The 26,948-nt window shown below is 38.7% G+C and overlaps 1 protein-coding gene and 1 long non-coding RNA gene across 2 annotated transcripts; one reads left to right on the forward strand and one right to left on the reverse strand.

The window, feature by feature from the left end:
* Positions 1–731: 731 nt before the first annotated feature.
* LOC116653422 (uncharacterized) lies at positions 732–25,879 on the reverse strand. The gene is made up of 3 exons (XR_004307234.2): positions 25,809–25,879; positions 4,592–4,755; positions 732–4,499 (listed from the first exon to the last, which is right to left on the reverse strand). It is a non-coding gene; the product is annotated as an uncharacterized LOC116653422 (long non-coding RNA).
* LOC107313531 (uncharacterized) lies at positions 21,927–24,671 on the forward strand. Its single transcript, XM_015861847.2, has 4 exons — positions 21,927–22,177; positions 22,285–22,323; positions 23,908–24,045; positions 24,465–24,671. The coding sequence occupies exons 1-4, from the start codon at positions 22,034–22,036 to the stop codon at positions 24,573–24,575; spliced, it is 432 nt and encodes a 143-aa protein (XP_015717333.1). The 5' UTR covers positions 21,927–22,033; the 3' UTR covers positions 24,576–24,671.
* Positions 25,880–26,948: the final 1,069 nt, after the last annotated feature.

The raw sequence follows: 26,948 nt of genomic DNA on the forward strand, positions 1-26,948 counted from the left end.
AAACTGTCCTCATAATCAGGAACTTAATAAAGTTAGCAGTGGATATGCCTGCTGTTCTTATCACTGTCATTGGGCAGAAGTAAGATTGCTGTTTCTGTATGTATATAATTGCTAAATATTCATCACACTCTGCCTTTAGGCAACTTGACATCCTTACGTCCAGCAGTCTTGCCTGTGTTTCTTCATTCACAGCCATACAAGGGAGATGCCAGGGGTACAAAGCCTGAAAACCTGTCTCACCAACAACCAATTCGGGAACACAGTTTCAGGAAAGGTTGCCATCACTTTAACCAACCCCTCGTGCTCACCGCCTGCAGAAGCAACTCAGTAACAGTGCAAATCTCCACTATTTCCAGCGGGTGGCACTAGGAAACTGCCAGCAACAAAGTGGTTGAGTTTGGTGAATACCCACAGCACTGTAGGCATAAAAGCTTCCAGATACTGACAATTTGTCTTGGACTGCTAAAAGCTTCCACAATTCAGTCATCCGTCAAACAATGAGAAATGCAGTAAAACACTACTCAAGGTATCTTATGCTGCATCACAGCTCTTCTGGACACCAGAAGTTATATTCTGATTACATGACATGTATACCAGTGAAGGACAGATTGAAGAAAGATTAGAAGATATCAAAAGTAAGCATAGGCTTCAAATCACAAGGGGAACAACACAGACATTTTAAATGATCTTACTACAAAGACACATTTTTCTCTTAATTTTCTCTTATTTTTCATGTTCTCAGTGTTAAGTTATAAAACTGCAGAAAAACTCACATTGCTGTGGCTTGGTCTGTGCAAAGATACACTCTTCCCAACAAGGACTTGCATGTTCCTGCTGGGCTGGAGCTTGTTTAACAGCTTCCATCTGTTTGGTGTGGGACTCTATCCTTTCCATTTAGCACAGAAGCTGACGATGTTTCTTGTGACACAGAGCTTAAGGCACTCACTATACACAGCTATGGTACCAATGACTTCTCTTCAGCTGTTAGTCTGGTGAACTGGGGACCAGGACTTTTGGGTAGTGATGGAGACAGACACGACGTCAATGCTAACTTTCCCTTCAGAGAGAAAATATGGGTCAAATCAAGCAATTTATCAAATCGGTTGGAAATGATTTTTAATGTAAGTAAACAGACCAGAGTAAAGACCAGATCACAGCACAAGAGGGCATCAGGCAACTGAAAACAGACCTCCCTGTTTCAGTTTTTTAAGGAAATAAATCCCTCTAATCCCTAAATGCAGGGAATTAATGTTCAGAAAGATTTACTGGAACCAGCAACGGTGCTCTCATTCCTGAGAAATAATTAAGGATCAAAAGTTATAAAGTTGGCTTTTTCAATACAAAATAAGATAATTTAGGATATAATTACTTGTTTGGATATAAATCCAACATTTACCTGTGATGGCCTTAACTCAGTGGAACAAATCTAATCAGTCCTGAAGTTAATTATCTTAGATTAAGAGGATAATGTCTGAACTGACAGTATTAACTACAATACTAAGGATAAGGAAGATTATTTGAATAAATTAGTAAATCTGAGTTTATACATCAGGCATTTCTAAAGCATACCACCATTTTGCTTGAGGACTTCATAAATACTTCACCTAATCATTACTATTATTATTCCTTTCTTAACAAACAGATAAGTCAGGCACAAAGTCATCAGACAGTTTTACCAACACTACATATAAGCTCTGTCAGAGGCAGACAATAAAGAAGAATGAATCTAACTGATTCAATCTAGTCACCTTTGTCAGATGGGTACAAGCGCGACACACAGTATCTACATTCTTCCTAACGATTCCCATGGTATTTCCGAATGCTTTTCCCAAAAGGGTGAGACTTCCTTACTGTTCCTGGAAGAATTGCACTTTCTTTCTAACAGCTTCTAATACAATTACTTGCCAGCAGCAATCATAATATCCTGCACAAATAAAGTGCCAATTTTGTAAGGGAAGCACAGCCGGTCCAGTCAGCACATAGTGAGGATGACAAAAGGAGCGATAGAGAAGGAAGTGGTGGAGAGCTCAATGCTCAGCATAGCACCACGGTGGTACCAAACCAATCCAGGGTGTCCCTTTCCACGGCACAGTATCTCTGCCCTCCAGGATCAGAGCAGGCAGCCCTTCCTTATCATTCCCTATGGATCTGCTGCCTCCCTTCTTGATGGATACATTTTTCCTTGAATTCTCATTTCTTCTCACATTCCATGCTCTGTTTAGACAGCTGCTATGTTCTACCCTCCGCCCCCTGCCCCACAAATGAACCTTATACAAAGTTTATGTTTGGCAAAATTAGCATCAGAAATTCTTGTTTCTTTCCCTACCACCATCCACTCTTTGGATTCACTCAATCCCAACCCTTCACCGCTGTCTTAGCTGGGAAGTGCTTCTGCACATCTGCACTTCAAACCTGAAATGAGTCAGGTTAAAAACAACGTTGTCCCCTCTGGTGAAACAACAGGAAGTATTTTGGGGGATATTATTATCACTGATCCTTTCTGAGATCAGATTTACACCACGGTACTATCAACAGCTGAATAAGTACCAAGTACCAATGTAATTTGGTAGGAACTATTTTTTATGGCACTAAAACTACTGGGTGCTTAGGCTCCTTTTTCACCTGTGTTTCACTGGAACAGGGTCAGCTTGATCCAATCCCAGTTCTGCTCCCATTAGCAATCCTCAAACAGTTGTATGTTTGAGGGGAAGCTTGGGTGAAGAGGCAAGTTATATGTGATCTGCATGAATCCTCTGACCCAGACAGGTGCACTGCACAACCTCATGAAGCAATACAACGGTACAAGCAGCCAGAGGACGCGAACAAGAATCAAGCATCAAGATGAGGATAAGCCCAAGGGGCACAATCTTTTCCTCCTTAAGAATGAATGTTCTGCATCACAGTAAGACTTTCCTTAAAAACATTTTTAGAGGGCAAACTCAGAAGCTGGCTGGGAATTTCTTCGCGAAATATTTTTCCACTGGAGGATAAGAAATCTGCTGAAACTGAAACATTGCAACTTTCACTGAAACAATCTGACAAATCTTTCAACCATAACCATTTCCCAGGTCCAGAATTGAACTCCTGTAACAAAACAAGACAATGTGCACCAGAGCAGAGCAGACTACTGGTTTCTGGTGTGGGCATTTGACAGGAAAGTGAATGCAGGAGCTGAGTCCCACCCCTGCTCTGCTTTATTTGACTTTTGCATTTGGACATGCTCCACCAACATCCCAGAGGAGGTACTTACTTAAAAGGCTACTGACAGATGTGGATCATACTCTTTTTTTTTTTCCCTTTAAATGAAAATAGTTGAAGTTTGCAACTTCATTTCAGTGTGACACAGGGAAAAAAAAAAAAAAAAGGTCAAAATTGAAAAAAATGACATTTCTGTGAGATGGGAAAATATTTTTCAGCTTGTTCTACCTGATTCTCATAGGTTTTCTCTCAGGGTTGAGACAATGCTCTGGCAAATTTCCCAGTCTGATGCATGCACCTTATTTACCCTTTAAGCAAAATCCAGTGGGCGGCATAATGACGAATGTCAGATGAAGAACAGCAGAGGTATACTGCGCAAACAGTAAATCCCATTGTGGAATAAAGGAAACTGTTGGCTGAAAAGTCAATAGGAGAACCAAAATGGATAATAATCTCATTAAAACTTCTCCCTCTACAAAAGTTTCCATATGAATATCAATCAATCAATAACCCATTTCACAATCAAAAGCACCTAAGGTGTTTTCCCAGCCTCCACATATGTCCTTATTTTCCACCAAGATGAAGCACCAACACAACTAACTCACTTCAGTGAAACTGCTCAGCATCAAGTCAGGTATCAGCAGCCACATGACGTTGGATAGTTCATGCCCAGTTTTTGAGTTAAAGATGATGATTTGTGTTTTGAAATATATCTTAAAGTACTTTGAACTTTGGACAAGTAAGCAGCTCCAAAAATATGTATTTTGTAATTTTAATCGTAATCTATTATTAAAATTCTGGTTCTTTCTATTGTTCTGTACCAATGTTGCTGACGTATAAAAATTCATTCAAACATATGACCTACATAACACCACATAGCTCATATATGTGCAACATAAATGTGCTTCAATCCTATCAGCCCTAGAGATGTATGATTAAACAACTTATGTTAACGTGCCATATTTCACTTCTCATAGACATGCTCTTTTATTGCCTATTCAGCAGGCAATACTGAATAATTAGAGAGCATCTAATTAGAAAGCAAAGGTGTTGGAATCAATGTTCTTTGGAGGTCTCTTCCAACCCCTTCAATCCTGTGATCTCAAAGAGCTAGGACAACAACATTAAATAAACAGGAAAAATAAAATCAACTTCATATAGTGAGAAAAAAACTTGGTGAAGTTGGCAGTATTTTACTCACTGTGTAGTTAGTGTCATTTCCTAAACAGCATTTTTCTTATGAGCACTGTCACCAGTGGAAAAGGATTATAAAAGATCAGGAGCATGGTAAGCTTCTGTCACTGAAAACACAAGGAACCGAACCAAATGAGAACTGCAGGTGCTCCGTGCCACACAGGGATCACAGAGATTAAACTCTGCACATAACACATACCCATATTTAGCAGACAGATGAGGATGCACCAGCAGGTGGTGCCCCAGAACAGGTACCATACGAAACCTCTTCAGGTTTGTTAAGCTCCACGCAAGGACTCAACCTCAGCAGAAATGGTTTCCTCTGCAGAAGCTTCTGCAAGGTGCTCTTACCAGCTGTTGTCCCTGAAAATCAGGAGGCGATCATTTCAGTTTCCATAATTATCACTTTCCAAAATACCCATTCCCTTAATGAAAAAAAAAAACCCAAACTTTTATTTAGAAACTTAATCACAGGAAAAACTTACAAAGAGCAAAAACCTTTTACAAGAAGTCCTTCAGAGAATATGACTAATGTACTTGTACTTATAAAATATTATAAAACATTGAGTCAAAGCCTACTCATTTTCTGATTATTTCATTTGTTGTTTTCTCTTTACAAACTTTCAATCATTTTCTGGATGGAAAAAAATGTAAGAGTAGTTTCTGCATACAAGTGAAAGTCCTTTCACTTCTACTTAGAATTCAGGATTCTCAAAAGAGCAGTGGTGTGAGAGGCCCCACACATCCCCTTTGCCTACAGCAGCAAAAGAAATGCTTTTCAGCACACTGCGTGGTACAACTGTTGCACTCCCAAATCCAGTGAGCTTGATCTTGTTTTTCTTTCTGCATTCCAGATTCCCACGTCTGCTGCCATGCTGTTCCAATTTTGTTCACTTAATATTAATTGGTCTTTTCCTCTAGTTTAAAACTTAGTATGTAGGAATTTCCCTGTGTATTAAGGAATTTAAACAACTTCCTCCTTGTAGAAGCATATTTGCTTCCATACAAAAGGTAAAACAGCATGACCAATATGGCAATACACTTGAGCTCAGAGACTACTGCCATGTGACTGATTTTGCTGCTAGCATTTCAGAAGCTCTTTTCACCTGTCTTTCAAATTCCACAGGAGAAAAAAAAACCACACACCACTTAACCTTGTTTGTAAAATGCATTATGATTCACAGTCAACACTGCTCTTCAAATGTTAGTTATTATTACAGAACATCAAGAATAAGAAGCAATAAGAATCTACGTGTATAACATAAACATATAATGCTAATGTTTAAGTACGGAGCAATAAACACACTTCCTTTAAAAATGAATTTGGTTTTTTTTTTGGCACAATGCTACAGCATTAGTGAGCCAGTTGATTTTTCCCCTTACCATCATCCATTTGGTTGCCTCACAGAAAAGCTACCTCTTTTCATTTCTGTATTTCCCAGCTTTAATATTAAACTAGACTGTCTGTGTTATTTGAAGTTCCATAAGTGAAAGAATAATCTCTGGATAGAGGTGGGTGCAAATTTTAACACGTCTATACCTTTAATAATATTAACGAAGCCTTTGCTAACATTTGCATTGAGTATTTACACTTCCTGCTTAACACCGGAAATTTGTCTCCCCCAGAATTTGGTTTCACTCTTTTTTTTCCCCCTTAGCCATTTAAATGGAATCTTCTGACATTTTTGTTTAGCCACACGCTGAAGTATTTGGAGGCACAGTAATAAAAATCATAGAACATACTTTAGCTCATAAAACATTCCTCCAGTTTTTCTGAATGTGGAATCTGAACATACAGATTTTCACAGATTTCAGCCTTCATTATAGTCCAAGCAGTAACTGAAGAATTAAGTCTCAAAGACAAACTCAACAAAGGGATTTTCCCTTTCTTTCCCTAGGCAGTAACCACACGTACAATAGATGCTAGCAATTACACACTCCCCATGTTATACAGTTCCAACTCTCAGTAAATCACCGGATTTGAAGAAAAGAAACAAAACCAAAGACAACCCAGGCACTTACTTTGCAAGGAAGATTCACAGGTTTCCTTGCTAGGACTAGGATCTGACTTGCAGATTGTTGGGTTTTTTCTCCCCTCTTCCTAATCTACAGCTACACAGAATCTCCCACGTAACAAATCAAGAAAAAGAGTAAATTCAATAGCTATTAGTGAGCTCGTGAACTATTTATTACCACACAAGAAACAAAGAAACCGCCAGTAAGAATTTACATGGAAAAAAAAAGACAGTGTTAAGAAAACTCATAATAATAGAAAGCACACCAGAAGTAATGTAATTAACAGAAGAACTAGGCTGGGGAGGTAGCTGTAATGCCTTTGTGGATATTCTGGATATTCTAGCATATCTGGACTAACTCCTGCTATGCCAGTCTGAAAAAGGCTGCCAAGGAGCTGAAGATACATACATACATCTGGCTGAAACGGCACAGTTACAAGCAACAACAGCATGAGAGAAACTTACAGCACTCCCAGCACAGTGTTATTTTCCATATATACGTAAAATCATGCAAATATTCCCAGTAGACAAACAATAGTCTCACACTCCAGACAGTGCTGCTCCTGCTAAGAGGTTTGGTAGCCAGGCTAGAAAGCCCACCTTCTTCTCTCTACCTTCAGTGCAAGCTGTAAGATGCAAACAGGATAATCAACCACATTCTAGACTTGGTTTACAACCCAAGGGGTAAAGGTAATGGAGTCATAGAATCACAGAATCACCCAGGTTGGAAAAGACCTCAAAGATCATCAAGTCCAACCGCAGCCTAACCATAGTACCCTAACTCTAACAACCCTCTGCTAAATCATATCTCTGAGCACCACATCCAAACAGCTCTTAAACACATCCAGGGACAGCGACTCAACCACCTCCCTAGGGAGCCTATTCCACTCCTTAACTACCCTTTCTGTAAGGAAGCGTTTCCTAACGTCCAACCATACCCTGGCGCAACTTAAGGCCATTTCCCCTCGTCCAGTCACTTGTCACTAGTGAGAAGAGACCTGCCCCACTCTCACTGTAAGCACCTTTCAGGTACTGGAAGAGGGCGATAACGTCTCCCCTCAGCCTCCTTTTCCCCAGACTAAAACAGCTCCAGCTCCTCCAGCCTCTCCTCATAGGGCTGATTTTCCAGGCCCTTCACAAGCCTCGTTGCCCTTCTATGGACCTGCTCCAGTACCTCCATGCTTTTCCTGTGCTGAGGTGCCCATAACTAACACAGTACTCGAGGTGAGGCCTCACCAATGCCAAGTACAGGGGCAGGATGACTTCCCTAGTCCTACTCACCATACTATTCTTGATACAAGCCAGGATGCCATTGGCCTTCTTGGCCACCTGGGCACATTGCTGGCTCATATTCAGCTAACTGTCCATCAGCACACCGAGGTCCAAACTACTAAGATTTCCTTGGGAACAAAGGCAGACTTCACCTGTAGCAGTAGATTTTTTTCATAATTACTTACTACTATTGTTAAATACAAAGTGTGTCATTTTATCACCAATTCCAATGGGGAGGAAAAAAAAAATTAGAATCAAAATTAAGATATTTTTATAAGGCAATTATAGGGTTATATATCAGAATGAAGCAAAACACCAATGTAAAGCACTTATTTGTTCCTATGAGATCAGGATTAAGACTGGATTATTCAGAAGGAGACATAAAGTTCCCACAAAACATCTTGGTGAAATTTCATTTTCATTTACTCATGAGGAAGATTAAAGAAGGGCTCAGCAACTTCCCCAGGTAACAGGGAAGGCAATGTCATTGCGAGAATGACAACATGGGAGTTTCTAAACCACATGCCCACTTAAAGTCACAGTTCACCTTACCAGGCAATCCTACAAAAACCTGTCAGGAACGGACAGAAGGGAAGAAATTACTATATAGACATGCAGGAGAAGAAGTGTTAGACTGCATGCCTAACTGAACAGGCATGAGAGGAAAAAAAAACCCTGAATTACCACAAGCAGGGATATACTATACACTACAGGGGGAAACCCCTGTGTTCTATATATGAATTGCTCTTGTTAGCAATGAAGATATGACCTAAACCACAAAGGGTATTCTGCATTCATTCTGACAAACTTTTTAATTAAAAAGGTAAAAAACAAGGGGTCACACTGGTTATTTGTCTTGCACTGTATCTCAATTTCAGACTTGGTACATTAGATTTGTGAGGTACTTGCAGGTCTGTTTTTAGCATGGAAAGACAATACAGTACTTGAAATAAGCATTCTGAACAAAACAATATTTTAGACAGTTTTCTTAGTGCTTAACTCAAGCAAGAAAGAAAAGCAACAAACTGAACAATAAAACAAACCACAACATCCTTCAGTGCACTAGAGCAACCTTCATTACTTGAATCAGAAGCCCCTGGTCCTTCCCTCATTCACTTTTTTTCTCATCTCACATTTGGTTGTGAAGCCACAAGAACCACCTTACCTCAAAAAAGTCCTTGAACGCAAGGTCCTCACTGTGGTCCCTACATGCCACCGTAATTTATGTTGTAAAGTATAAGCAACATGAAGGAGAGTATCTTAACAATTATTATTATTGTTATTTTAAATAGTGCTCAGGAATGTAGCTGCAGGGAAAACCCAGTCTCTACATGTTACGGTGCTTACGGTGCAATCAAGTGTTGATTATATCTAAGGAAAATGTAGCCTCTGAGATGAAACAAACCTGAGTCCACTGTCGTCTTAAAATATCTCACTTGAGTACTGCACACCATCTAAATCTACGCATTACAAGCCTGAAGACATTTCCCCTTGTTCTATCATCACAGACCCTGCTGAAGAGTCTGTTCCCTTCTTTCCATTAACTCCTCTTTAGACATTAAAAGGCCACTATGAGGTCACCTCAGAGGCTGAACAGCTCCACCTCTTTCAGCCTGACAAGACAGATGGAGATACACAACAGTGGTTTATTCCACAAGAAAATGCATGAAATTTTAAGTACTGAAAGATTCAAGGAATCTCCTCCTGAAATTTAATCCAAATTTTCTTATAAATGCTACTTCTACATTACTATTATCTCATATGGCATCAGCTTCAATTTACCAAAATAATAGGTTTTCTCCATGAGTCTTAGCAGCACAGTTGAAATTTCAGTTTAAGAAGTGGAAAGACAGTAGACTTGTGATAAATTCTGAAATGTTGAAGCCTCAACTGATATTTACAAAGAAGTGCTATTTTTTGATTGGGAAACTTGCAAAACAAACCAACCAATTACCATGATCTATGATTCTATTGAGCCCCTTCCAACTCAGAATAGTCTACAATTCTATCTGGGCAATTCCAGTTCAGGACCTTCTATGATTCTATGCTCTTCTGCACACATGTCACAGCATTTCAAAAAGCACACGGTGAGATCATACAGCTCTCTATTACACAGTACTTTCTACAGAAGTTAAGTTGCATTTGATAAGTGATCTATCTTCCATAGGAAGCAGAATCTCAATTGCTCTAACATGAAGGTCACTTTTAACGTTTTGGCAGCTACAGAAGTAAGAAATTTGGTGTACGATTTACAAAAATGGAAGAAAAGAGGTGCAGTGTTAGGACAACTCATAGAAGTCAACAGTTCTTTTTCATATCTCCACAGAGATAATATTAAAAAGATTGAAAAAAAACAACCCTTTGAAGAACTACGTATAGCAAAAAATACTATATAGATTTGTCATTGAAATAATAGCAAACATCTTCCAAGAGTCAGTGACAGCATTACGCTTTCCCTTCCTATAGCCTCAGCCTTAGACAAAAGCACTGAATAGACAAATATGGTACCAGCTTCACACACTCTGCACCTGTGTAATTATCCTACCTGAAATCCTGAAGTGTCTGAAGAAGTGCATCCTACTTCTATTTACAGTATTAATATTTTGCATCAGATCACAGTCTTGTGCTTTACCATTTTCTACAGGTGAATGGTATATTTACACTATCAGATCACGTTTTTTCCCCCACTCTACCCTCCTATCCCAGGTTCACATCTGCTGCAATGCCACCTTTCAGGAAGCATCATCCTAACATCCAGATGGTAAATGTCAAGTCTTCTCCATCAGGATATCAGCTCATCCCATTGGGAAATCCATGATAAGTTGATTACAGTTTAGCAAGCTCTAATCATCTTCACACTTGTTGCAATAACAGGTAATCTTTGTAGTTAAAAACAGAACTGATCAAACATTCACTGTTCCTCACTTGATTTCATGGATGCCAGGCTATAATGGGTGTTGTACACAACTGACACTTTACAGCAAATCTAAAAGTCATTTTTCTTACGAGTCTTAAAACTCAACAGGTACAAAATGACATGTTCAAGGGTCTCTCTGCTCCTACTCAGAACGCTTACTTGGGTCTGAATGTGGTGAGAGAGCACAATGCTTACTCTCTCAAGTATTTGGTTGCGGAATATATGACTGAAGTTGCTATGATGCATTTGACACCAACAAATCACTGTCAATCTTTCCCTCAGCGAGATATGGAAAGTAAAAAGTACAGTAATTTGAATAATGTGGGAAGACCAATACCCAACCAAATTTCTCCGTCTCTTTTGATTCCATTGCCAAATTTGTCAAGAAGAAATTCCAGAAAGCAAGTGAGAACTCCGCACTAAAATGTTACCCTTGCCTTCTGCAGTGCAATCCTCTGACTTTTGTATTTAGTTATTGAAGAGAGGAATCCTTCAGAGTAAGTCAAGATTGTTGCAAAACCTGTGTGCAATTTCAACTCTTTGTGGTTAATACGTTTCTCATATTCTATCAAGATTACAAAAATAAAGTGAGACTAGAATAAAGCCTAATCAGATCACTGTGGTCCTTTCAGAAACCTCTAATGACACGTTCAAAGTTTCAGTTTCCTGAAATTTTTATTACTGATCTGCAAACATAAATGTTCATATACGGACGTCCTGAACTTATGGAGAAAGTGATTTTGCAGTATTTAGATATCGTAGCCTGCTTTGATCACATTCCTTCTGTTGCTTTCAAGAGTACGGCTTTTCCTGTGGAAGTCTGGTCAGTCTGGTCAGTCTTTCTGCTACTACGCTGTTCAGTCTTGACTCTCCAAAAACTGCTTCCAGAGCCACAGAAACGTAAAGACATCCTTCTCAAAGTCCAGCAAACTTAGAGGTGACACCCTTACCATTCAAACCCTACCAAACACAGATTTTCTAGGGATTACATAAGAGTACTTCCTACGTAATAAAAGAGCACAATCTCTCCTCTAGGGTTTATAAGGTTAATAAAATGGATTTGGATTTCACTTGTCATGCCTGAATATTATTTTAACATAAAAAAAAGCAAAGTGATAGTGCATACATTGAAACACTAAGCATGTTCTGGGACTGAACTTTTCTTGTCTCTCATGCCATTTTGTCAAGCAAGTACTCTCTACTTGTTTGAAATTTCATATTCCCAATCTCCAAAATGTCCTAGTTTGCCAGAGAAGTGCTCTTCCCCTTCCAACACAAGTCCTGAAAAAAAAAAACCAACTTGCTTTTACCAAGATCCACTCAGGGCATCTCATGATGTTCTTTATGCATTAAAGAATTAGAGTATAGCTTCTGATTTCGGCATTCAGACCAAGTGATAGCTGGGAGCTGATATGGTAGCTATACTAATCAACCAGATCACAACCTAGCTAGAATGCGCAGCATCTCCTTTCCAGCCCACGCAACTGCATTTCCTTTCTGAGAAAACCAAGGTACAGGAGGAAAAGTGACGCACATAAAGGTCTTGCACGGTATAAGGTCATGATGTGGCTAGGGCACACATGCACATCTAGAGGCATGCATTCTTTTAAAGTTACCACTGGACTTAATATGTGATGTATAATCTCTGTATAACTTTCTACTGAGGTATTTGATGGTCATTTTTTTTTTTTTTTACATAATTTCTACTTTCCCCAGAAGTAGCTGCAAAACGTATCCTAGATGCTGCTGTCCTGCATTGGTGAATCACTTGGTAGTAGTCATCTTTAAGCCCTGTGTAGCTACGAGGACACGTCCTAGCCTTCTGCTCCAGCTCAGTGCCAAAGCTCTCCCCTTTGTTTATGCAAAGGCTGCAAATAACACTACACAGAGCTAACTAACCCAACTACTTCACATCGGTCTCTGCTCTAGATTTTAGACATGAAAATCTTATTTCAACCCCACAAATGTCTGCTCCTGCTCCGATGCTTTGCTGCACTTTATTAGTACTCACTAAGAGCGACACAGATCCCTTTCACTATCCCTGTTCTTAGCAAAAGGCTTCCTCAGCCCAGTTAACAAGGGAAGCTGGGTCACAGAGAAGCCACAAAAGAGCTGTGAACAAAGGAAGAAAAAAATGATTACTCTTAACCTCAGAGTACATTGGAAATCATACTAAAAAAGCAGAAGTACAAGTAACAGTAAATAACTTTGTCAGACCTTTTAAAAGTCTTAAGATAAAATAAGACTTTTACCCTACATCAAAAAGGCATCCAAGGAAGAAGAATCAAAAGAACATAAGAGCATAATCACCTCTACAGCTAGAAATGAAAGTGCTGAAATAAGGTTACAAACAGAAATTATGATGGCTTGGTAAAATCCCATGCCTGCAACATACTTGTTCCTTTGGATTGCTAAATACCAAGTAAAGTTCTGCTAAGTGGGGCTGCACAGGAGGAACTAACAGAAGTGACACCTCAAATTCAGCCTTCTCTTTCTCATGCCTATGTTGTCATGACTGCCCCCTCATTATAAAAAATGAAAAGATCAGTTCCAAAGCTGCAATATTTATTCTTCAATACAATATATATAAAATTATATATATTTTCTTTTTTGAGGCTACATTATTTAAAAGTATCTGATTTTAAAATGACACTAACACACAAAGGCAAGGTAAGATAAAGTGAAACGAGAAGAGCAGACATTGTCTGCTTCAGATCTGGACTCCAGAAATCCAAGGTTAGCATAAAGTGTTTTGCATACGACACAGTGCAGGACTGTGTAACACATACAACAAAACTGGAAATAAAAACTTCAATGCCATTTAAAGCTTACAAAGAATATTTCAATTTGAAAATGATGATGAAGACATTTTCTGATTTGCACTAACTAGTCTGTAAGTAAAGATATGCAAAATTTATGACAGATTGAATTCAATATGCCTTCAATATCTGCCCAGAATTTCACACAGACAGGTACAGGTGAACCAAAATCTGATGAAAGGACTCTGTCTAAAAGCGTGTCCACTTCCATTAGCCTATCTAATAGAAAACTCCAACTCCCATCCTTTCTTTGCCAAAATGATCACAGATAGAAAATAATGATATCTTATGTTTGATTTATCAAGATCTGAGGTTACTTTTTTCAGCTCTCATCATGAGTATGATACAAGCAGTCCCATGACATTGAAAATGGCTTAACAAAGACAATTTAACATTAGTTAAATTCAATGGAATCTTAATGAGGAAGGTATAATTTGCATCATATCAGAAATGCAGTGTGGTGGTTTGGAGAAGTACTCCAGAATGCAAGTCATACAAAGAACAGCTATGAAAAATTAGCTCCTGCCAGCTTTCCAAAAACAGCTGAGTGAAATTTCAGCTTCCATATCATCTCATTGCAAAGAGATGTTCATCTTGAAAAGCTCATCAGTATGCTTATAAAACAACAAAACAAACATTAACCATTATGGCACAAGTAGAATGTCTCACAAATAGCTCCTGAACATATACTGCTTCATATTGCAATTATAAGTGTCAAGTGTTAATAGTGTTACCTGAGAAAGTCTCAGCGCTAACATTTTTACTCATTATTGAGACCTTGAGATTTTTGCTCTGATAGTTGTATTGATGGCTTTATAATAAATCAACTGATTTGGTGATTTTTCTATAAAGAAACAAAACCCCTGCGACACCATTGATTTTAAGGAAATCATTTACTGAATTACTGTGCCTCAACAGGATCGTGTGTGGGGAAAAAAAAATCGCATAAAAACAGTGGTCCAGATAGAGGAAAAAAGTAATAGTAACAAACCATTGCAGATGCATGACATCCTGCAAATGACAGCATTTGTTTTAGGACAAAAGCTAGCTTCGCTGCATCTATTAGTAATGAATGAGTTTTCAACATGAGTGGAAGGGAAAGAACCAGGAATATTCCTTAGCTCTGAATCAGCCACTGAAACTCACTGTTGATTTTCCTAATAACATTTTTTTTCCTCTTGTTTTTAAGTTCAAATTCAAGTCATGTTGGGCAGGTAGTATGGAAATTTGCCTTAAATATTCCTTAAAACTTCTCCTCTGAAGACTGAAACAAGTTGCAAATTTCATTTCTTTTTCAAAGTTGCTAAGTGGATTTATCGATGAGATTAAAGAACTACCACACACACTCACATGCTGTGCTTGCGACAAAATGGACATATGAGCAAGGCAGAATTTTAAACACCGTCTGTGCTAAATAAAACTGGATCCACAGCCTCCTCATTTGATCAGCCTCCTTGTTTCCCTGATCTGTGCATCATTAACAGCAGGGAAAATTGCAGAACAGCTTAGGTTGGAAGGGACCTTAAAGCCCACCCAGTTCCACCCATACGCCATAGACAGGGTTGCCACCTACCAGATCTGGGTGGGCAGGGCCCCATTCAACCTGGTCTTGAATACCTCCAGGGATGGGATGTGTGAATTTTTCTTAGGAAGTCTTGAACTCTGTTAGGGGCTTAAGACACATTTGATATTGATTACTGCTTCATCAGTTTGATCCTCTGATTAATTAATTTCTAACCCACTGGCAGAAGAAGACAACACCGGCCAGCACTTCTTTGAGACTCTGGATAGAAAAAGCCTAAAGAGATGAATCTCTTCCTCAGCAAATACCATAATATTTGGTATACCGCAAAGCATTCAAAAAGAATGAAGAAACATGGCACATACAGAGCACTCTGGGCTCACACATCTTATGGTTTAGAAGTAAAGCAGAACCAAGTAACCATGTAGTTCCAAACTTCTGAGCATTCTCTTGCACTCAGGTGTACCTGCCCAGTCCTAAGAACTTCAGAAGACACTCATAATCAATTGCTTCTCACTCCATAAGAGGACAGAGCCATGCTATTTTCAGTGGTGCTCAGTGACAGAACAGGAGGCAAAAAGACATGAACTGGAACATCACCTAAATATCAGGCAGTATTTCTTGTACTGTGTTGGTGACGGAGCACTGGCACAGGCTGCCCAAGTAAGAAGTGACCTTCCCCAACCCACACAGAAATCAAGTATTGTACCAATGAGCTACCTACTGTGTTTGCCAAATTCCAGTTTCTTTGCAGCCACAATAAATCATCTCCTTGTCTCAAGTCCACCAAGGCTATTTTATTGGTTGCCAAACAGGTTATGTGTCACCACTGTTTACTCCTAAAGTTACATAGTACATACAACATCACCTTGGAATTTAAGAGTTGGTTTACATCACAACAAGTAATTTTATAATAACTTTAGAAAAGAATCTCCACAAAGAGACAGTTTGTGATGCTCTCACTCCTTCCTATAGGATAGGTCCTTCCTATCACACTGCACCAGTAACAGTTAACACAAAGTGACACCATTCAACAACAGTGCTCCAATCTGATTTCCTTTCCTTGTAACACCTCACATTTGGCTTTCCTTCGTCTCAAATAAAGAACTAATATGTGTCCAGAACACACAATCCAGCTGGAAATTGCAAAGAACAAGAACCTGAAGGACCTACTCAGTTTTTCATCCATCTTGAAAAAAAAAAAATCAGCGAGCCAAATTCACAGAACTGTCTGATCAACAGTGCATTCGTATCAGTCTCTGTAGATTTTCAGTTAAAAAGAAGTGTGAAACAAAACTAGTAGAGGTTAACACTTGTATTGTTTTGTGGGTGTACTGGGAACACTTTCAGAAGGTTTGGGGTACATTCGACTAAAAGGAAATTGGTGACTTAAGTTTTGTTTGTTGACTGCGAAGACTGTTCTTACAGAAATCCATGTGGCTCCAAGAGGAAAAAACAAACAAGACTGATTTTATTTTTCCTGCCGCTCTCCTTATTGCAGTGCCCTAACTGCATTATATTTACCATGGCCAACAATTAAATGAGAAAAGTCAAGAATGGGAAATATTTACTCTTTTCTGTTGCCTGGCTTCTTAGACATTTTGCATTCTTGTTCTAAAAAAGTTCTGCAGCAAATCCAACACCTACAAGTACCCCTGCCACATGCATATTTTTGCACACTGACAAGGAGATCTGCTGACATAAAGATCTACTGGACATTCTGCATACACGGAAAACACACCAGTGGGATCATTAGAAAGAAGCATCAACTGTTAATGTATAAAGGCCAAAAGAAGAGCATACATGCTTCCCCAGAAACCACATGACAAGAGATCTCTACAACAGAGACCAAGACTACCAGAGGCTTGATAAATGGTATTGTGTGTCAGGGTACCTGCCAGAAGGTTAGGAAAAAGTAGCACAGTAAAGTCTTCTCTTGAAGTTGTGTAAGACCATGCTTTGTAAAGGCCTGAAGTTTTACATAGATCAAATGAATGAAAAGCTCTCTACAATTGTCTGAAAGGAGGCTGTGTCAAGAAGGGGGCTGGCCTCTTCTCCTGCGTAACCAGTGATAAGACTAGAGGGAAGGGCCTCACGTTGAACCAGGGGAGGTTCAGGTTGGATGTCAGAAAAAATTTCTCTGAAAGAGTGGTCAGGCACTGGAACAGGCTGCCCAGGGAGGTAGTTGAACCACCATCCCTGGAGGCATTCAATAAACATTTAGATATGACAATAAGAGAGGTGATTTAGCAGGGAAATATTGGCGGTAGGAGGATGGTTGGACTATATGATCTTGGAGGTCTTTTCCAACCTTGGTGATTCTATGACTCTACCCCCCTACAAGGACAAGCCGAGAGCTGGGGCTATTCAGCCTGGAGAAGAAAAGTCCTCAGGGAGATATGATAGTGGCTTTTCAGTATCTAAAGGGAGGCTATAATAACAAAAGGGACAGTGCATTCAGCAGGGGCTGCTGTGGCACAGAACAGTATGAAATAGTTTCCAACCAAAAGAGGAGAGATTTAAATTGAACAAAGGAAGATTTTTATGGTAAGGGTGGTGAGGCACTGGCACAGGATGCCCAGATATGTGGTGGATGACCTATTCCCTGGAAACATTGAAGGTCAGGCTGGATGGGGCTCTGAGCAACCTCATCTAGCTGAAGGTGCCCTGCTTATTGCAGGAAAGTTGGATTGGATAGCTTTTAACAGCTCTTTCCCATTCAAACAATTATATGATTCTATGATGATTCCATGATCTCACAACCCCTACAGATAACCATCTAAATTATTACCTTAGATAACCACATAATTCCTGTGCAAAAACAATCCTTTTAAGTATTTTTTCCACTGTGAGTACAGAATTCCTCTGCCTGCAACCCCTGATTGTTCCTCCTGTCTTTTTGTTGCATGTCCCCAAGAAGAGCCCTGATCAATTCTCCCATTAATTTCCTTTTAGAGACCGAGAGGATGACTTCTTGTTCAATCTCAGAAACTTCAATGCCCTCAAACGCTCCCCTTATATCATGGGTTCTTAACCATCACTGTAGTATCTCTGAGACAATAGACTCTGTTCAGAATATCAGTGCCTCTTCTGTTCTGGAAGCACAGAACAAATGTCTTGCGATGCAGCCGCAGGAGAACAGTGTGGAGCATGGGACAGCCACTTCCCTTGATTTCCTAAGTAAGCTCTTCAGTGCAGTCCAGTATGCCATTAATCTTCATCACAGAATGGCTGAGATTGGAAGTGATTTCTGGAGGCCATCTGTTTCAACTGTACTGCTCAAGTAGTGTCACCCAGAGCCAGCCACCTGACGGCTTTCAAGCATCTCTGAGAAGGGAAACCCTACACAGCAACTCTAGACACAATACAGACACAGTGCTGACTTGTTCAGCTTCTCTACAAGATCTTCTGGCTTGCTTATGGCAAAGCAGCTCCCCAGCCAGCCAGTCCCGAGCCAGTGTTGTTGCATGTCGTTATTCTATTCCAGGTGCAAGACTCAACATCTATTCAGCTTCACATATTTCCTATCAGCTCAGGGATTGTGGTGACTCTAGCTCTTCATCTTTTGTTTTGGTTGTTGCTCTTGCTTTTTCCTAGTCATCGGAGGTCCGCAATCACCATCATCTTAGTCTGCATTTCATATGCCAATAGAAATGGACGATCAGAACATACTGGAAAGGTTGGTTTATAACTATTAGAACTGTTCCTGGTCTATCCTGATGTTGATTTTTCTAATGAAAAATGACTTCAAAACAGGTTTTGAAGAAACATTCCTGCTTGCCAATTATTTTTAGATCTGTTGAATTAGTAAAGCCAAAAGCCTTTTTGTTGTTACAACTGACATTTCTTGCAGGAAACATTATTTCACTTTTTTCTTGAAGAATTATTCCCTTTAGGTGTTTTTCCGTGCACCTGATACAGTGTGGGTACTTGCCCTAATCAGGAAGAATATTAACCTAGCTAAAACCACTGTTCTAATCCAATATGGCAACTTCTGACTTCCTATTTCACTCTTTGCTTCATTTGTCCCTGTTCTACAAGCCATCCGAAGGATCCTTTCCTTCATCCTCTATGTCCAAATGAAGATGTTATCACATGCACTACTGAATAAAAAAAACTGTAATCCTACTAGAAACAAGAAATACAAGAAAATCATTTCATGGTTCCTCCTATCTTTTCTTTCCTTTCCTTATATAAACACAGCCAGCAAATCTCTCCTGTATTTAACGTATTCTGGAATCCCTTGTATTCATCTGAGAATTGCTCTACTCCTAGTACCTACTAAAACTATGCCGCAACAAGGGCAGATTATAGGTCATGAAGCTCTACCTTAGCTTGATTGAGGAGAAAAACTGACAATAGGCTGTAGAAGGACCCTTTTTGAGGGTTTAAGATCTAACAAAGAACTACCACCAATCAATTCTTTATTCAAACCTTTACTTCAACACGTTCACAAGTTTCCCTAACAAACCAACTAATAAGGGCATCCTTCTAGTGATTATTGCTTAGAACTATGAGATCAGTAAACACCAATTGAATTTCAACTACTCAAAATTATTTTAAAAGGGCCAAGAAAACATTTAAGGAGTTAAGTCAATGACAGACTGTGATCACAAGCTGATAGTTAACACCTCTGCAAGAGATACAAACTTCACTGTGGTTCCTATGACTCTCATCGATACTAATCTTGTGAAAGCATGCTACTGAAGTAGGAGTTTGAAAAACTCCTGCACACGAACTAAATTCTACCAAACATGTTGTACACGATGACTCCAACTGAATGCCACTTTGTTCTGGTGATGGAGAAAGGAGGCAAGCACCTTGATGAACAAAATGTCTAATACCTCAATGAAACCAAAACTTCACTCCAAAATTCACCTGTCATCAAGTTTGTAAGGAAAAAAGAAGCAAAAAAAAGAAGAAAAAAAAGCAAGCTTTCAGTTTAGAGATACCCAAAAGAATAAGAGCCAGAAGTGAGAAGTATCAGATCCTATGTTAAAACTTTTCCAGACTTTGAAGGCATGCATAATGCATACCAGAGGTTTAGTCAGTGAAATCTTTATTTCATTTACTTGAATTCCCAGAAGAAAAAGCAAGCTCTTCTTCTTTGTATTATACACAAGTACTACAAAAGTATAAAAAAATCCACAACAAGAAAAGATTTAAACATTCTTCTCTCTAGATCCACAAATATTGCAGAGCAACTTCTAATCAATGCTAAAAACTACTTCAGAGATGCTTCAGATTCAGAATTCCAAATTCACTGCTTCCAAGTGCATTTCCAGGGACTACTTTACAAACAGGTGAGAAGCCTCCATAATATTACAGAACAGCTAAGACCAAGCAACACTGAAAGTAGTGAGCAGGAATTCCAATTCCATTATCAATAAAAAGGTCTTCTTTGTGCTCAGCATTGAAGCATTTCTTAACGCCTTGTACAAAGTATGTTAAACCAAAAACCTAAAATCCTTGAATAAAATGACCAAACTGTACAAGCACTCTTAGAGAAAAAACTCACAACCTACTGCTCAGCAGCTCACCTCTGCAGCCATAGCTCTTGTCTGAAATTAACTACTATCAGGAATAAATAGGCAAGATAAAAGATGCAGTGCCAAGAAAGGTTGCAGACTTCACCTCTAGTATGCACTGCAAGCTACAATAGCTACTAAGACTTCTGTATGACATGTTAAATGTTTGCACTTATTTCAAAGCTAGGAAATGAAAACTCAGTTATCCAGGTACTGGGATGACACCGTTGATTAACACCAGTTTTATGGTTCTCAGACAGTTACACAGGCACTAGGAAAAACAATTACAGCAATGGACTAACCCTAACCCAAGCAAAAGCATAATCCGAGGTTGGACAGAACTGTTCTCCCAGTCCCCACCCCCGTATATTATATAGTCAGAACCTACAAAATAGATTTCCACATCTAGTTTCCACATACAGTAATGGATGAAGAGGCAGTCACCTGCCCAGACTTCCTCATTCTGAATGCTACAACATGTAGACCCACAACAGTGTGCATAACCTGAATGTATTCCATGTGGCTTAAGCAGATAAACGCAATGAGCCTAAAAAATGTTTTTGGCATGGAGATTTCTGGGCAGCAGGGGGAGTATGCGGCTCAGAACTACACGCAAAGTGAAGAAAACTGTGATTTTTGAACACTGCTCACAGCATTCCCAAGATAGCAATGAACAGAAGTTTGAACCAGGAAAGAAAAACAAGCAAATTTATTAAGCAAGAGTCCAAGGTCAAACGAGTGCTGACTCTCAACTTGCACACCACAAAATGCAAGTGGTTTGGCTATCAGTATGAAAATCTGTAAATATTTTCAAGTTGGAGAGAAGAGAAAGGTACACACAAGGAAAAATGAATGGCATTGTGACCTACTGTAACAGAAAATTTGGTTAAACATCCCAAAACAAAGAATCCTGACGGATTTCTTTTTTCATAGACATTTTAAAGTTGATCATAGAAAAGACTGACCTACGTGCCTAAGCTGCTTGTAACTTGTCTTTGCAAACGATGACAGGTAAAACCACCTTCAGACAGGAAGCCAACTTTCTTCCTGTTGTTTAAACAACAATTAGTAAAGTGAGAGTATGTCTGTCTCCTGTGCTTAAATGATGCCACAGGATTTGTAGAAGGACAAACACATTCCAGTAGACACAGTGGTTAACCTACACATCTTTAGAACATTTTGTATGTCAGTAGCACACTGTACAGCACATTCTATGGGGGAGTGGGACGGCCCAAGAGGGAAAAAGTGTTTCATGCAAAAAGCACACAGAGACAGTGAGTGCCAAAAGTGAGTGTGGGCTTCTCTTACACCAGTGAATGTAGGTAAAATCCCTCTCGCAGTAAAAAAATTCCAAAGTGTCATCGGGGAGGAAAAACAAAAGTAATGATTCTTGCCATACAGGTAAAGCATATGAAAAAATGTGTAATAAAACCCTTCTTTACATGACGCCCCCATCTTTTTCCCCCCAGAAAGAAGAGTATAAATACTAAGCAGTATAATGACAACTTATCACCTTGCATTGCACACCACAATTTGAATACTAGCATACAGATAACCAGGACACTGACATGATGTGCAAAGTACTGATCTTCGCCTGCATTTCAGTAGCAATGCTTATGACTACAGCTTATGGAGCAACTCTACCGCCAAAAGAACAGGATATTCTTCCAACATTAATTTCGGATTTAGAATTACTGGAAAAGAGCAAGAATGTAAGTGGACGTTTTTCTCATATTAGCCTTTTCTGCTAATGTTTTCTACTTACTTTTTCTATGCGTTTTGTCCTCAAAAATTAACTTTTTCTCCCTCTTCTCTACAGAAGATTCATCTCGAGCTCTACACACCAAGTGAGACCCAGGTGAGCTTTAGCTTTCTGTTTTCAGAAGGACTTCTAAGATATGGCTACTTTTAAATGATGCACTATTGATTTAGATCAAAACAATTCACTTCTCAGAAGGGACATTATAGAAAGCAGATTTGAGATGTTTGAATTCAGTGTGAAGGAATGGTTTCCTAAACAACACTTCAGACTTTGATTCATATTCTTAAACATTCACAAGATAATGAATGATATTACTTTCTTGGTCTGTGCAATACAAAAACATGAAACCAATCCTCTGTATTCATTTTGCTTACTACACAGTTCAATTCATAAAAAAAGCTCTATGAATCAATTATATGTTGTATGAAATTTACAGGAGGCAATACTGTTATATCAACACTCATATAAGAATGATTCAGAGAATGAAGAAAGAGTTAGAAACTTTTTAAATACAGCAATATCCATGGGAAAATGCCCATTTTCTATCAAAACCAGATGCAGAGACACTAGTTGGTTCTGTTTAACAAGCTACAAATCTCCCATATCTTATCAGTAATGAAAATTATGCTCTAACTAGCTCTTTACAGAAGTAAAACTTAACCAACTCATCCTAGATGCATTTAGCTATACATTCATATTTTATGGTGTTTAGTAAATATGTAAGACTTAGTTCCGTGCCAACACCATCACTGTGGTTCCTTTTTCTTCTTCTAAAATACTGCATATCTGAGTCCATGAGCATTCTAAATACAGCCTTATCACAGTCTGCTTACCACTGACCAGCTGCTTTGAGCCTCCAATTAAGTTTTTAATCCAGCAGTATTCTCACTTAACAGAAATTTTGTTTGAGTAAAGATTTAAAACCAGATTCTGCAACCACTTCCTTATCTGAGTCATTTTTCTTCTATGCTGGCAAGATCAAGATATAACTTCCTCAGAGCTCCAGTGCTCAAGTATAGATGTGTAAGGCTCATTTAATAGCATGTTATCACCAACTGCCTGAAAGAGCTTGTAAGAGTGATGAGTAAAGTGATGTGCCCACACTCAAGGTCAGGTAGGATGCGGCCCCGGGCAGCATGATCTAGCTAATGGCAGTCCTGCCAAGGGTGAAGAGTTGGAATGAGAGTCTATAAGGACCCTTCCAACCCAATTCTATGATTCTATGACATTCAGCTGCAAGACCAGATATAAGCAGTACATAAAGGAATCAAAGTGCATTAATTGAAGATTGCCACTGTAAAATAGAGGCTTTACTAGTAACCCTTTTCTTAAGTCAGGATTTCCACACAACAACTGGAAATAAGGCTCTGTTTAAGAGCAAATACAGCAGATTCATGTTCCCAAGAGATATTCCATCATTTAAAATGTCCTGAAAAGATCGTCTACATTTCAAAAGCTACAAGAAACTAACACAGAACTAAGGCCACGAGTAGAACGTTATAATGTGACTTGGAGGGAAAAAAAATGAACCATACATTGTATAAAGGGAAACAATTTCTTCCTCATACAAGGAAAAAAAAAAGAATGCACAATTAAGAAAAAAATATTCAATTTTTTTTCGAAAAACATTTTATATAAATACAATATATATGTGTGTGTTGACTTTGATTGCTGTATTAGGAGTGCATCCATCAAACTCTGCAGTGTTACCAGAAAGAAATCATTACTCTGAGAAAAGAAATTGAAGATGAGCCTGAAATTGAAAACAAAGTTCGAACTGCTCTTCAACATATCGAAAATAATCTCGATACTCTTATGGTAGGTAATCTTTATGGTCAATTAGTTAAAAACAAACCTGTTTCCACAATAATGAAATAGAACATCAGAACACGTCTTCTTGTTTGTTTGTTTTGCCTTAAGGCCTTTGTGTTATGGCTGCTCAAAAACATAAGAGTTTTGTACCAAAATATTGTAATGCCAAACTACTTCACAACTGCTTGCATGAAAACCCAAAACTTTACAACAGTTTTGAGCCAAACTAATTATACAAGTCAACGTTTTAAGAAGTATGAGATCTGTTTTCTTTGCTATATGACATAAGTCACCTTACACTGTTCTTAGAAGGGTAACAATTATTTACGTAAGCAGTAGTTCAGAAAATTGTGCCATAAATTCATGACTCTAAAACTATCTGTCAAGAGAGCTATCGCTGATTAACAAAATTTACTGTACTGCAGGAGCAGACTCCCATAGGAGGCGAATGCAAGATCTGTGAAGCTAACGACAAGAAAAGTTTTCCTGACTTTCACCAAAAACTCACCGACTTCCTGAGATCTATGCACAAATAAGCAACTAATAACTTTATTTTTTTTACTGCTATGTTATTTATTTAATTATTTAATTACAAATAATTTATATATTTTATCCCGTGGCTAACTAATCCTGCTGTCCATTCTGGGACCACCGTATGCTCTTAGTCTGGGTGATAAGACGTCTGTTCTAAGATCATATTTGATCCTTTCTGTAAGCCCTACGGGCTCAAAATGTATGTTGGAAAGCTGATTGATTCTCACTTTGTCAGTAAAGCGACAAGCATTTACTGAAAGAATTCTGAAAAGTCACTTCTGGATGACATTTAATAAATTTCAGTAACATACGAAAATCACGTTTAGAGTCTTCTTTTTTAAATGATACCATCTTTCACTGGTGATTCATAAACCTGCTTTAAAAATATATATAATTAAAAAGCCAACAACATTTACCAGGATACAAGTGTACAGGAGCTATTCTCAAAATGAGACACTTGAAACTAATCTAGGGCATCCCAGGTATTGAAAATTGATATAAAATACCAGATTGTGCTGGCACACAGCAGAAGGTATATCATGGAAAAACAAACACAAGATTGCCAAATTACTTGCCCCTCCAAAGAATACCCAAAAGAATTCCAAACCACCAAACTTATTTATAACCTGTTCTACTTAGCTACACAGCCTCACATACTTTGTGCAGGACTATTTTTCTCCATGCTGCAAGAAAAATACGTGGTTCTCAAAAATCTCCAGACACAATTAAAACTATTAAGCACTTGCAATCAAAAATATAGAAGTAACTTAGGTACCAACATCAAAAAAACACTTACATAGCCAATTCTTTCCAGCAATGAGTGACATAATATTGCTAATTAATGTTTAAATCCAAGCAGACACATACTGCATTAAGTATTCACTAAAATCTTTCTGTGGAACCTCGGAAATGTGCTTCAAATGAAGATGGAGTCAGTCATGTGACATTGTAAGATTTATGCAGAAGGAAACAACTAAGAAGAGCATCTTTTACAACCCAAAAAACCACCACTAAATGCTAGCAATGCAAATCGCAATTGATGAAAGTACGCCGTACAACAGTTATCATCTTATCATTTAGTCTTTGATGTGTTTTGCTGGTGGGTGTGGTATGGAGTATTTCAAGTCATACTTAAAAACAGATTAACAATGGAAAACACGGCAGTTTTCTTGAATGCTGCAAAGAGAAAATAAGCACTAATGATAGCTTTCTGCCAAAACTGAGACAATACTTACAGCGTTGGTATCTGTGTTGCTCTACTTCTCTTCCCACAATGAAGTGCTTTGCCCCCACCCACGATGACTCTGAAAAGTAAAATGCTGTCAATCACCTCAGCCACAAAGAGATTAGCCCCACCCTCTTCTCAATCAGTTGCTTTCCAAGCGGCAGCCTGTAGCAACAGTAAGAGCTAAATACAGCGAGATTAGAAAGCAGAAAATAACTTGTTATAAATTGTTCTCCTTTGTCAGTATTTACAGAATGCTACATTTCTGTCACACCCTCCTTCTCATGGGATAAATTCTTAAAAGCAGCAATAAAAAAATCTCCTTTAAAACAAAGTGGAACAATAATAAGCATTGAGCCCATAAGACAGCATCAAATTGAGACTAGTCTTAAAAGAATCTGGGAGTGCATGATCTGAACTGTGCTGACTGACCACTGAGTACTTCCAGTTGCAGATAAACTTCAGTGTGCAGAACCTTGATAGACCACCTGAGTTTAAGTGACCACAGCAATTAATCCAAATATGGCTGAGACAGCTAGCAGTGATATTAACCAGCACAGCCAAATCCAGAGAACACCTGCTGCACTCTCCATTATGTCCAAAAAAACTTAGTGTGGGAAGCAGGGAGGTAGGGGAAGCTTGCCTGAAACCTGAGTGTTAGGAAGAGAAGTTACAGTTCAATAGCAAATAACACAAGTATATGCTTTTGTTGTTTGCTTTGTCGGCACAAACTGCTTTGGAGTCAGGTTGTAGTTAAAAGAGATGCAGGTTGCTTACAGTCAGTCCTGGAAAATGGTGGCTTGGTAATTCTGGAGTTAGTTCTGGGGACTGTAACATCACTTTAGTACAGTAGCCATGCTCTGCTGTGGATTTCCCAAACTACATTTTCTGTCTGGCCCAAACCCTATCTAGAATTTCAAAGTTCAAGTTACCTTTTCAGAGAAGTATCTGCTTCACTACAAAGACTGCTGAAGCTGGTTAAGGCAGCCATAGGAGAAAAGCTGCCTTTGTTGTCGCTGCTTGTACTCACAGGGCCTTTCAGATTCTTACTTCTATTTTGATATTTCAAGATTGCACGTTTCCTAAAATGTATATAATATATATAAATAGCAAATATATTATTGAGCCTCATATAAAATACTTAATGTAC

This window comes from Coturnix japonica, chromosome 4, assembly GCF_054131305.1.
Source record: "Coturnix japonica strain WE chromosome 4, WE-NBRP24, whole genome shotgun sequence".
Taxonomy (NCBI): Eukaryota; Metazoa; Chordata; class Aves; order Galliformes; family Phasianidae; genus Coturnix; species Coturnix japonica.

Excerpts from the sequence above, each read along its gene's own strand:
- LOC107313531 (XM_015861847.2), top strand. The coding sequence starts at position 22,034 with ATGATGTGCAAAGTACTGATCTTCGCCTGCATTTCAGTAGCAATGCTT. Across the intron at positions 22,324-23,907 it reads ACACACCAAGTGAGACCCAG|GAGTGCATCCATCAAACTCT; the intron begins GTGAGCTTTAGC and ends TTGCTGTATTAG. Across the intron at positions 24,046-24,464 it reads ATAATCTCGATACTCTTATG|GAGCAGACTCCCATAGGAGG; the intron begins GTAGGTAATCTT and ends ACTGTACTGCAG.